We start from the raw sequence: 12,814 nt of genomic DNA, 5'->3' as shown, positions 1-12,814 counted from the left end.
GGCTGGCTCTGCGACGGTGGTGGCTCTCGTGACCTCCCAGGCTTGGCTTTCTTTCTGGGGAAAAGGCAGACCTGGTGTTCAGGGTCGTGACCCTGGCCAGGCAGCAGCGACAGAGTCTTTTTTGATTCGTAATTGAGGCCTGAACTTGGCCGTGCCTCGCACCTCTGCCTCGGGGGCCTGGCTTGTCACCGAAAGCTACGAACCCCGGTCCTGCCTGCTCTCTGTGGCCGCATTAGCAGCATCAGGCATGGAAGGAAAAACACTGGAGTCTGTTTTTCTGTTGATCGTCTGATGGTCGGTCCCCCTGGGATGGCGGTGACAACCGAGGTTCTGCTGGTCAGTAAACGTCCAGGTCGGTGGTGACGATCACAGTCATGCTGGTCAGCGAACGTCCAGGTCGGGTCTGCTCCGCCTGAGGTGCTGGACGTCGTTTTCGTCAGGACCAGTCAGAACCTGTGCGTGGTCACGTCCTTGGGAGCCGGGGACTCCGGGGCAGCTGCCATCGTTAGTCCAGCCCGTGGCACTGTAGTGCCGGGGAGCGGCCGTGCTGGAGGTGGTGGCGTCGCCCAGGCGGTCTGGCCTCACTCACACCGACAGTCACGGCCTGGAGTGAACAGGACCCTCCCTCCCTCGCTTGTGCTGACCCTTCCGTGAAGCGGGGGAGGGCCGAGGTGATGGTGGTCCCTCTGGGGCTTTCTTCAGGTCAGTTCTGCAGCCCCCGCCCTCCTGGGTGCTCCCCGGGCTCTGCTTTGTCCTCCCAGCTCTGCCTGCACGTGTCACGCACTGGCGAGTCACTTTCCTGGTGACTCGGGGACCTTTTGCACATGCCGTTTCTGCAGGCTCGTCACCTGTCCACGCAGGAAAGAGCATGCCGGCGTGTGCTTCGCGTGCGGGGGGCGGGGAGGGAGGGCGCAGGGAGCCAGGGCCGGCTGTTGGGCAGCAGGACATTCCTGGAGGCTTGAGTTTTACCCATCTGTGTGCGACCCTCACATTCCAGGGTGACCGTTGTGATGGGGCCATGTGGCCCTGGGGGCAGTGGCTCCTTTCTGTGGGGCAGAGGAGGACAGGGACGGGGACCCAGGACTGCTGGCAGGCCCCTGGTCAGTGCCCCGCCATAGGTCCCCCTGCCCAGGTCACACAGTCTTAATGGCCGCAGCGTCCTGATCCGTCTGAGTTTTACTTGAGGGACACATCTCCCCCGCGACCTCTTACTCCGATGGGTTTAACCACTGACGAGTTGTGCGCATCCGGGTCTTTCTGAACGGTCGCGGCTTAGGCCGAGCGGAGGGCGCACTGGTGGACTTGGAGGGGTGAAGTGGACGCCGCGTGGGGAAGGTGGCCCAGCGTGTGGTGTCCGCCCTTGGCCCGCCTCCGCTGGGTCTGACTGCTCGCCCGTCTCCGGGTCCTGGCGTCCCAGTGCTCGCCTCGTCAGGGAGCTGTAATCATGGAGACTCAAGCTCGTTGGGCACGTCCTGTGTGCCAGCCACAGTGCTAGAGAGCTCAGTGTCCCTGGGTCCCTAAGCCACAGCTGCGGGAGGGAGGGCCTGCCAGTCCACAGTGTAGGCGAGTGAGGGTCGCAGGGGTGGCGTGAATGTCGAAGGTCACGGGTCAGCGTCGGTGGGGTCAGGACGCAAGTCCGGGTCGGTTTTACCCGCATCGCTCTCGGTGGCGGAGCAGGAACCGCGGTTCTGGGCTCCACGCAGACGGGGTGACCCTTGTACCCCTGCTTTCTCCCCAGCCGGCTGCTCCCTCCAGTGACATGACAGGAAGCGCGGTCAGGCCTCCAAGGCCCGGGGGCTGCCGGCCTGGGCTGAGGTCGTGCAGGAGCGATATGCGTGCGTGCTCGTGTGTACACGCGTGTGCACGTGCTGGGGGAGGACGCAGGGTCCCGCAGGCTGCCGCCGTCGGCACCGTGGGAGAAGCACACCTTGCCGGACCAGCCGGCATCGGGCTCCGCAGGGCTTGCAGACGCGGCCTGGGGCCTTTTGATCCGGCTTCCCTTTTCGTTGGGGCTTTATCTGTGCCGTGTGAAGGACCCGTGGCCACGCTGCTGTGTGTGGGCCGAGTGGAGCTCGCTGGCCCGTGTGCCAGGGCTCTGCGGGCCGGTGGCATTGAGCCGTGTGGTGGCTCGGCAGCTCGTGCTCGGCCCAGTGTCCCTGGAGCGGCCGGAGCAGGCCGTGTCGAAACACCCGAGGAGACGGCCGTGTCCCAGCTGGGGATGGCCTCGCGCTGGCCTGGGTGGGCAGTCGGGGGTCGCAGGGTCAGTCCTGATGTGCTAGGGCGCAGCCAGCCATCGCCCCCAGGGCTCACGTGGGAAGAGCTCTTTGTAAACTGAGGCTCTGGCAGGAAGTCGGGGCGGCCGGGGATACAGCTCCGGAATGCGGGCTTCCTGACGCCGCTCCAGCCACCTGGTGTCGCAGGCTTGGCGCCAGCCGGGCTTGCAGCCAGGGCACCCTCCCTGTCCCCTGCCCCTCCCCGCCCACGCGTGGCTGTGGACGCGGTCGTTCAGGGGCGTAAGTCCACGCCCCAGAAGCCCGCTCACCAGCGTTCCCCACTGCGACGCCTGAGCCTGTGAGAAACGGTCAAGAGGCGCCGAGCGGCCGTGGCAGACCCCAGCAATGGGCGTGGTGCCCTGTGGTGGGGCGGGAGGTGTCACAGCTCTGACGTGACGTGATGCCTGTGGGGACGGCCGTTTCGAGAGACTCGCCTTCGAAACGTTCTGCCGGTTGGGGAAACTGAGGCCCAGGGAGGTTCGTGTGCAGTGGCCGAATCAGGATTCCAGCCCCCTGGACGGGCGGGGGACCTTTTCCCATTTTTGGCCAAGGAGTCTATTTAAAAAGGTGCTGGAAGGTCCCCGACTAGACTGCCCAGGGCGAGGGGGCAGAAGGAGGTGAGTTGGGGTCCATCCGGCTGCTCCCCAGCTGCAGCCCACCGTTTCTCCTGGGTTTCCCTGTCCTTCACTGAGTGGTTTTGTTTGCAAACCTCAGAGCATGAGCTGAGTGGGAACATCTGACCACAGCTGGACCTCTGCCCACCTTCCACCCCCTGTAGGGCCCGGAGTGGGGCAGGAGCCAGAGTGACAGGGTGGGCACGTCAGCAGAGGGGCTCTGGGCAGCACATGGGCAAGCAGGTGCAGGGGACGGGATCGAGGCGGCACAGGAGGTCTCCTGGCAGCCCGCCCCTGGCCAAGAAGCCCGCCGCCTCTCTGGGCCAAGTCGACTTCCTGTTATGAACTCTCCAGGACCGGCCTGCTTTTTTATCACGTACACCAAATTTATTTGGGTCAAATGCTGCTGAAGCGAGATGCCTCTTGGCCTTGGCCAGACGGCCTTTTGCCGCAGAGAGTGTGGTGTCACAGCCACATCTGCCTGCAGCAAGACGTAAAAATGGGGCCCGTTTGTTGCAGAGGCCCCGCCGCTCTGCGGTCAGGCCTCCCGGCCTGGACGGCTGCGTGGCGGGCGGGCGGAGGGTGGGCGTGTGCCGGCCCCTGCACCATTGTCCTGCTCCCCGTTTTCTTCTCCTGCAGTGTTAAGGGACATCAGCGAGAGAGGGCGGGACCTCGAGCAGATACTGTCTCAGTACATCACGTTCGTGAAGCCCGCCTTTGAGGAATTCTGTTTGCCGGTGAGTTGTGTTCTTGGTGTGTTGCTGAATTTGGAAATCAAATGCAGTCACACACACACAGGTCCGTCAGCCGAGGCGAGGCGCTCCCCAGCTCGAGGCTCGCTCGCTGCTCCGAGTGGCCCTCTGTCCTGAAGGCCCAGGGCGCGGCAGCCTCTGGCACCTTGTGTCCCACCCGGTGTTCCTCAGCTCTGTCCTGCCACTCATTTTCTGGGTGGCCCGTAGGTTCCTGCTGTGAAACCCCAGCGGGCTCTGCATTCCCTGCTTGCTGGGTTCGGGGGTGTGGGGGCCCCTTTATTGGAGGTGCGTCACCTCTCAGGACAGACTCGGCCATCTGGATCTTGGAAGGTCTGGGTTGGTCGGGGCGTGTTGGGGAGCCTCAGCTGCTGGGTTCCCCTCCAACGCCCCTCTGCCCTCAGCCGGCCTGCTGTGAGTGTGTCTGCCCCCGCGTGCCTTCCTGTCCCGTCCACGGGGCCGCCGTGCCTGGATAAGCTTCCTTCCTTCCGCCCTGGCACAGACCGGCCGTCCTCCCTGGCAGCTGGGGACTCTAGGGAGGTGGCCTTCACAGAAGGAAGGTTGGGGGCGGGGAGCGCTCAGCTTTTAGCGAACCAGCCGTCAGCCCAGGAAATACCCTCAGCTTCCTGGGGAAAGACAAAAAATAAAAATCGTTGACGGGGGCTGCAGGGGACAGGAGGTGTGGGGGCAGGTGGGGTAGAGGACAGGGAAGTATTCATCTCAGGGGACTTCTGCCCCATGTCATGTGTCTTCCCCAGGTTGGCCAGGCCATGCTCTGACTCCCCAAGGACTAACTAAGATCTGAGACGGGGAGAAGAGTCACTTGGCCCGGTTTGGGCGATATTTTGGGGGAGACTGGGAAGAGGTTCAGAGCGAGGCCGAGTGTGGGCATTTCTCTGCTTCTGATGATTCTTTCTCCATTGCTGGAGAAATTCGATGCCAAGCTATCTTTGTAAGCCCATGGGTATGTTCTGCGTCAGACTTTTATTTCCCGTCAGGCTGAGGCGGACTCTGAGTCAGCCTGTGAGGCTGGGTCACAGGGTTAGGGTTCCGGGAAGGTGGCAGAGGCAGCCGAGCAGCCGTGGGATTCTGTCTGTCCGTCCGTCCGTCCAAGGACCTCCCCCGCTCTTTTTTAACTTAAGAACACGAAGTGCATCTGTTATTGGACATAAATTAGAGTTCGTTGCTGATTTCCGGCCATTTAACCTATCTGTAATGGAGCTCGGAACTCCGCACAAGCATTTTCTGGGGTGTTCCTCCTTGTTCTCACTGTCCAGCCACGGCGAGCTCAGGGAAAACCAGATCACTGCCGGCTGAGCCAGGAGCTCGGACCTGATGACTGCCTGCCGAGGCCGGGCCGGGTTTGGCCCCGACGCAGCTGCATTTCAGCCGTCCTGGTCTGGAAGCCACACCGGGTGACGATGCCACACTCATGGCGTTATGTGCCCAGACACAGTTCTGGGCCCACAAAGTCTCAGCAAAGTAAAAAAAAAAAAAAAAAAAGAATTCTGTTAATGTTGGCCTTTTAAGAAAAACTGATGACAGAGCCGGTGACGGTCGCCTTCAGTGGGGGCGGCGTTCGCCCTCGCGCTGGACGGACCACACTGGGGCGAAGGCCAAGGCGAACGCCGCCCTGGAGTCTGCGCGTCTCGGCTTCCGCGTCCTCTCGTGCGGAACAGGGGTTACTACGCACTTGGTTTCAGAGACTGTTCTCTGTGCTGGCCGTCAGCCATGCCGAACGTTCAGAATGGGCAGTCAAGAAAAAGCTGGTTTGTTACAATCTGGATAAAGCGGATAAAAATTACTATGTTCGAAGCCTCGAGCTGCCGGCCCTGGGACGCCCGGGTGGAGAGAAGCCGTCTCCACGTCCCTTGGGGGCACATGGCCGTCTCTCTCAAAGCCCGTGTAACGTGCTGTGCATCTCTCTTTCTGCAGACAAAGAAGTATGCGGACGTGATCATTCCTAGAGGTGCAGACAATCTTGGTGAGTCCTCCCGGGGGCCACCCGTGGGGCAGGGCAGGGTGATCCAGCAAGGCTCCGGGGCGCCATCGTGACATGGAGGATGCCCGCCTACCCGCCAGCCCTGGGAACAGGCCTGTGAGGGCGTGCATGTCCCGCGTAGGTGGGGACACTTGGGGCCTTGTCCCCATGACTGGCTTCAGTCTGGACACTACCCCAATCGGAGGCTCCTCTTTGCGTCCTTCAGGCGTCACCATGTAAAGCACTTGACATCTCCCCGTGTTGCGGTGGCTGTTTGCTCGAGGTGCTCAGTTTGTCTCTCATGCTGAGAGAGGCAGCTCTGTCACTGATGACCTCTGGCGGGCGGGCCCGCCGCGGGGTCGCTCTGCCTGGGCTGGGGGTGGGCGTGTGCGCCAGCGGCAGGTCGCAGCTCGATGGCGGCAGCGCGAAGGCCCGTGCTCCCGTCCACAGGACCGTGGCTGAGTGCTCCCAGCCGTGGCTCTGATCGCCTGCTCGGACGCCCGTCCGCCAAGGGCTCCCTGGTCCCAGGCGCTGCCTGTCTCCCTCTCGGACTCGCCTAGGAGGGGGTCACATTAGCCCCACGGGAGGCCTAGGAGGTCGGGTGACAGCCGGCCAGCCGCCTGGAGCGGCACGAGGCCCCGCGTGCCTGCCCAGCCCTCCGGCCCTGACCCGCGCTGGTCTCTCTCCGCAGTGGCCATCAACCTCATCGTGCAGCACATCCAGGACATTCTGAACGGGGGGCTGTCCAAGCGGCAGACCAACGGCTATCTCAACGGCTACACGCCGGCACGCAAGCGGCGGGCCTCGGAGTCCGGCAGCCGGCCGCACTGACCGCGGCCGCTCTCTGCAGGGGACAGAGGCGGCGGGGAGCTGTCCACCTGCACACGTGGTTTCCTGTGACACTGCTTATTTAAGAAGACACCATGGAGATGAAATGCCTTTGATTTTTTTTTTTTTTTTTTTTGTACTCTGGAGCAGCGAAATGAAACAGAACTTGACCCTGAGCTTACACGACAAACCGTGCCAACTACTGGGGACGCCTAATTACGAAGCCAACATGTAACCAGTTATAAATACATACGTATATATATGTATATATATACATATATATATATATATATATAAAAGGATCTATTTTTGTGTAGATGTACAAACACTGTAAAGCTGTTTGCTGTAAGTATCTTGGAGGAGGGCCGTGCCGTCTGGGGCCCGGAGCTGGCGCGTCACCGAGGGGAGCGGCCATTGTGTCCGGGGCGGGGTGCAGGCAGGGGCGTCTGTGGGGCGGAGGTGAGGACAGGGCTCCGGGGCCTATGAGTGCCCCTTGGAGCTGGAGCGTATTGGCGTGTCAGTGAGAGACGCTCTTGCCTTTGTTCTGAGTTGAAATCAGGCAGCGCCCCAGTGAGAATCAGATCTGGGGAAGAGGCCCCGGCCTCGCCCCTGCGCCCACCCTGGCCTCCGGGGTGGGAGTCAGTCAACGGCCCCTTCCTTACTCACTGCCTCTCAGGCTCTCCAGAGGCCAGGGCTGCCCCTCCCCTGGCAGGGACGTGGAGGTCGTGTCTGAGGAGACGCTGGTCCCCGCCCCCCGGGGAGGCCCAGGCCAGGTGTCCCAGGCTGCGGAGCACGCAGAGGCAGGAGAGCTCTGCCCGCGTGGGCAGCGGCAGCTTTTGATCCCCGAGACGCGGGGATTTGCAGCGAGGTGGGATGGCCCGCACCGGGCAGCGGGGTTGTCACTGGCCGCGTCACGGGTTCACTCATGAACAGCCACACGCGGCGGCAGTGGCCGAGCCGGAGCAGCAGGATGAGGAGGGGGCGTTTGCGTACTAGGGCGGCATCTTAGTTGAAAGCACCTGGGCGATGAGTCCCAGGTGTCCCCAGGGCTCCCTCTTGGGGGAGCCAAGCGAAACGGAGGGGTCTGACCAGAGCCCCGAGGCCTCGGCTCCGAGTTGCCCTGAGCTTTTTCCAGCTCTGCTGGCCGCCTCGGCCTGGTCCGCTCGCCCCGCCTCACCCAGTCCCCGTCTCCGCCCGTCAGACGCATGGCTCTGGTCACCGCCGTGCCCTCGGACGCGGCCCGGTCCGCTTCGATTCTGGACTGTTCGACTTTAACTCTTTGCCGTTTCAAAGTCAGGCCTGACCCCAGCAGAGCTTTGCCGGCCGCGACGTCGGGGAGCCGGGGCCGGGTCCTGGATCGTGAGTTGGAGAGTCGATACCCAATACCGTTCAGTAGCACCTCACGCAGTTCTGCGATGGGGGTGGCGAGCCCGGGTCCAGGCCCTCCATCCCGAGGGGCTCGTGTCACCGGCCAGAGGGGCCCGTGCCACCGGCCAGTGGGCAGTGCGCTCAACTTTACTTGAAGCTCCCAGGTGCCAAACCGCTTAGTGCCTTGGCTCTGTCCCACTGCCCTGGGGGACGGGTTCTTCTCACTTCTGAGCCGTGGCTGGCCCAGCTGCCTCCGCCTCTGCCTGTGGTGTTGGGACCAAGCCTCAGTGTCCCTGAGTGGCCCAGTCCTAGCTGGGGAGCAGCACCAGGCTGCTCCGCCTCCTGGCACAGCCATCGCCACCTGTTGGTGGCCTGGCTGGGGGCACTGAGCCACACTCACCAGGCAGTGATCAGGATGCCCGGTTTGTGACACCCTGTGTCCGGGGCAGGGAAGGGGTGGGGACTCCTGACTCTCTGTGGCAGGTCCAGCATTAGCTGAGTGTCAGAGCCGGGCCTTGCCAGGTGCAAACCTGTGGCCTGGTGCCCTACGAGCCCCTGGAGGAGACGCCACGACCTGTGTCACCTGGGTTCTCTGCCATCCAGGGGGGAGGCGCAGACGAGCAGTGGGTGACGTTGCTCGTGTGTCGCAGGATGCTCACTTCTCCCCGCGTGAGGTCCTTCGCCAGGTGCCGCGGGAAGGCCGTCCGCTCTGCTCCACACCTGCGGAGCTCCGGCTGACGGGGCGTCTGTTCCCCGGGCAGCCCGAGCCCCCAGGAGGGAGACGGCAGTCTGTCTGAGGAGGGCGCGGGCGTGACCTCAGGCGTCTGTCCTTCAGTTGGAGGATGTGGCTGGACGGTGGGTCTCTGAAGGACAGGCTGCGGGCAGGTGGCAGGGAAAGGCCTCCGTTCACCCTTCAGAAGCCGCTGCCCCTGCAGCACCCTGCTCTGGGCCTGGCTGCCCCGTGGCCATGGGACACGGGCTTCCTGCCTGTCCCGGGCTCGGCTGGGACCTTGCCTTGGTGTCAGGCTCATCAGGTCGCCGGGTCAGGCTGAAGGCTTGTGCATGCATCAGAGCTGGCGGGGAGGCGGGGTGGGGGCCCAGGTGGGCTGTGTCGCCGCCTGTGCTGAGTCGGGCAGGTGGGGACAGGTCCTGGGGACACAGAATGGGCCCTGCCACTGCCGCCAGCACCCGAGTCCTTAGGGTGCAGTGGAAGGGTCGCTTTTGCTGTCAGACCAGCGAGACGGGGGTGGGCAGGGCTGTGGGGCTGCGTCTGGAGCCCGGCGCCTCCTGTGGCCTCGTCTCTGGGCCTTCTGTCCCGCTGGGCAGGGGGCGGGCGTGAGAGCGGAGCCATGCTGCCTCGGAGCGGGTGGGCAGCTCAGTGCGGACTTCGGCCTTTTCCCCTTTCGGATGCTTGCTCCTCCCCCTCCCCTTTCCGCCACCCTGCCTTTATTGTTCGTAGTTGCAAAAATGACCACGTCCTCTGTACTTTGCTGTAAATAAAGACTGAACCAAAAACAGCCACCGTGTGCCTTCCCTGTGTCGGGCGGGAGCCACGGCGGAGGCTGGTGGTGACGGGGCCGCGGAGCCGCTGGGGGTGGGGCTGGCAGGCCTGCGCTGGAACCCTGGTGACACACGGACACGAAAGCCGGGCCGTGTTTTCTGGAGGCTTCTCTTCCCTGGATGACTGGCTTTGAGCTCCTGCTGATGTCACCCAGTTTAGACAGTGTCCTCCCTCACCGCCTTCGCTGGGCTAGTCACCACCCCCACCTCAACTTCGGCAATCAGCCATTGTGGGTGGAGGGAGGAGAGTCTACGTTATAGAGTTCAAGTGGAATAGACACACCACACATGTAACTAATTGAAACAATGTATCTATTTGACAGATACCGATAGTCAGCCCATGCAGACTTTCACCTAGCTCCCTGAGTTTACAAGACCTAGGTCGCCCACCACCGAGGATTTTAAAATAATTGGCTTCCGTGCTCTGAGTAGCACCCACCTTTCTCAGCTACCCCTCACCCACCGCCGCCCAGGCACCAAATAACCCTCACTAACGTCTAGGACCGCTCTGCTCCTTCCAGCCACCTGTTCCCCTGACACATGCTAACCCATCAAGGAACCGAGCAGATTGAAAGGAACTTTCAGGTGGCAGGGCCCACCTTAGGAGGTGGCCGAGGTGCCACTACAAGAGATGGTGTCCAGCACGACTGTCATCTGGCTTGCGTGGGTCACAGGAAGTGGTCGTGCGGGCCGGCTTCGCTGTGTGTGATCCAGGCTCCTCTCTGCATAGCCCTCATGTCTCCCTGTCCCGTGGACCACATCTGCCCTCCACAGGCCACCTCCGTCCTCTGGAGCTGGAGGCTTTGCTTGGGGCTCAGCTCCTGTTCCAGAGCCTCAGCTCTGCTCCCTTGTAACTGGGACAAGGTGCAGGCCAGGGGGCCCTTGAGCGAAGCTGCTTTTTCTTCCCACCCTCTGTCACTGCATCCTCTGAGCCAGCCTTTGCCGCAACTAGCAGACCCATTTGGCTGGTGCCGCTTTAATCAAACCGTCGGCTCGTTTAGAAAGGGACCCGTTAGGACCCGCCTAAAGGTTTTGTAGAGGAGGCCTGGGGCGTGGGCCGGAGATGGGTTGCTCTCACCCTCCGGTGCTGGTGGTGTTTAGATTTCGATTTTAAAGCGGTTCGAGCAGATCATCTTGTAAACCCCAGGACGTTACCCCACGAGCTAGATCTTGGGCTGTGCCCGCACAGATGCACAGACGTTTTTTAACTAAACTATGGACTAAACACAGAACAGCCACGTGCGTCGGCTTGGGACGAAACCCAGGCACGTTCTCCACGAAAGGAAGGAGACGGGGCGGGAGAAGGAAGTCGAGCGTGACATGAGGTCACTCTAAACACGTCTCCCTCTGCCCTGAGGATCTGTTAGACCTGGACGGCAGGCCCAGGACGTGTGGCCCAGAGCGAACGCCGCCTGAGCTCCGGGTCGGCGTTTGCTGCGTGCTGACTGTGGGGGCCGCCGAAGCCCAGCACGGCCTCGCCGGCCTGCCTGGTGGCGTTGTCCACCGAAAAGCCCAGACTCGGGCAAGATAATTCCAGTGACAAGCTTCAGGACGCCCCGTCAGTACCTTGTACTTTCTTTTCAGTTACTGAAATGTCCACCTCTCGTGGTAACATTCACGTCGGCCTTTTCCAGCGGGCAGGACACTCCCGTGGCGTGGCTGGGTCCTGAAAACCGTCCTGCCTAGTACACGGGGAACGCAGCTGCTCCAGCCTGGGGCGGAGGGGAAGCGAGGCGCCGCATAGCCGCTGGGACGCGGGACGGGCGGGCGGTGCGGCCGTGGCGCGCGCCTGCCATCTAGCGGCGCGTTCCGATCTCAGCAGCAGGGGAGCCGGGGGCGGGCCCAGCGGCCCTTGCTTGGCTGGCAGGGACCGCTGTCCATGCGATGCCGCCTGGTGTCTGACTCCGGGTGCGGCCTCTTTCCTGTTTCCTCCCGGAGGATCTTGGCTGAGGCCCAGCCTGGGGCGGCGGGAGCCAACCCTCTTTGTGCTGCTGCCACCTGCCGCAGCGTCTCCCCAAGCTGGCCAGCGTAGTCGCCCGGGCTTTGCGAAAGATGCTGCTGGGACCCACTCCTGAGAATTTCGATTCTGCGGTTCCAGGGGACCGTGCAGGTAAATCAGACGCACGGGGCGTGGAAGCCCCGGGCCCTGGGCATTTAGTCATTCAGATCTGCGGTGTTCCCTGCCCTGGGACCCCTTCTCTCCCAGAAACGCCGTCTGCGCTGTTTAAGCCTCTTCCCTGCCTTGAATGTGTTCCTATGTGGTTCCTATTTTTTGATGCTACTATAAACAGTATTTGAAAAAGTTCCAGTTTCTGAGTGTTTGTTGGTAGCGTGTAGAAATGCAATTGGTTTCCGTACGCCGGTCTTATCTTGCAGTTTTGCTAAGCTCACTCATCAGTGTTAACGCTGTTTTTAGAGCGGTTTCGGGGAAGCAGGGATAAAACTGTGCTTCAGCCTCCATGTCTAACCACGAGATTTCGAGATTTCTATGCCTACTTTTATCGTCTCTACAGGTGATAGTTTTCTTACTTTAGCACTTACCTTTTAAAACTAACATGCACACTTGACAAAAATCTCTAACCTCCCAAACGGTCTATGAGCTCTGGAAAGCTTTAACTGATCACGTTTTTTATATAAAGACTTCTCTTTGTCCTTGATGTTCTGCCGATTGCCACGAAGTGTCGAGGATGTGTATTTGTTTTTAATCATTCTACTTGTGTTTCCTGATCGGCCCCGGGCTCTGTGTTTCTTGCATTCTGGAAAATTCAAAGCTCTTCTTTCTGCTGACGACTCTTCATCCTTCTGTTCTCTCCCCTCCTAGGTCTGAAGGTCCTGTGTGTAAGACCCTTTTCTCTATGTCTCTTCTTCGTATTTTACTTTTCATCTTTTGGACTTTTCAAGGCTACCTTTTTGCAAAGTTTCACTTATAGTCTCTTCAGCCATGTTTAGTCTGCCTGTCCAAAACAAATCCATCAAGTTTTTAATTTCATGGACCATATTTTTAGCTTGGGGGAAAAAAAAAACTATTTCATCACATTACAAATCTGCTTGTTGATTATCTGAGTGTCTTATCCTTATGTTTCAATTCCTTTTCTTGGCTCCTTCAAAACTTTATTTTCTTATGTGCTCAACCATGCATTAAACAGGACTTTTTTGTTTGTTCTCTAGAATTTCTAGGTGTTTTGCAGCGAGAGGGTTTCCCGGTTATCTCAGCCAGGATAGTGGGGGAAAAAAGAAAAAGGTCCCATGGGTTTTCCCCAACTTTTTTCTCCAGAAAAGTTCTGCTTTGTCAACAGGGTCAAATGTCACTTGGAGTTCCGACGCCCACCGCTCCACGTCTGTGGCGTGTGGGGGACATCTGGGCTGTGAGGCCAGGACCATGAACCGTGCCCCCCTGCGTCTCCGCGGGCTCCAGCACCGCTTCCTTATTTGGCTTCTGTT

At 60.7% G+C, this 12,814-nt stretch overlaps 1 protein-coding gene across 1 annotated transcript in view; it reads left to right on the top strand.

Moving 5' to 3' along the window:
* The window catches only part of UCK2 (uridine-cytidine kinase 2), a 17,732-nt gene extending 8,402 nt beyond the window's left edge, over positions 1-9,330 (top strand). Inside the window, exons 5-7 of the mRNA XM_011374220.2 lie at positions 3,527-3,624; positions 5,572-5,620; positions 6,309-9,330. Of these exons, the coding sequence (XP_011372522.1) occupies positions 3,527-3,624; positions 5,572-5,620; positions 6,309-6,448 (287 nt within the window). The 3' untranslated portion in view covers positions 6,449-9,330. The remainder of the gene's footprint in view (positions 1-3,526; positions 3,625-5,571; positions 5,621-6,308) is intronic.
* The last annotated feature ends 3,484 nt before the right edge of the window (positions 9,331-12,814 follow it).

Source organism: Pteropus vampyrus, unplaced genomic scaffold (genome assembly GCF_000151845.1).
Source record: "Pteropus vampyrus isolate Shadow unplaced genomic scaffold, Pvam_2.0 Scaffold241, whole genome shotgun sequence".
Lineage (NCBI taxonomy): Eukaryota > Metazoa > Chordata > Mammalia > Chiroptera > Pteropodidae > Pteropus > Pteropus vampyrus.
This window is presented reverse-complemented; position numbering and strand designations above follow the sequence as displayed.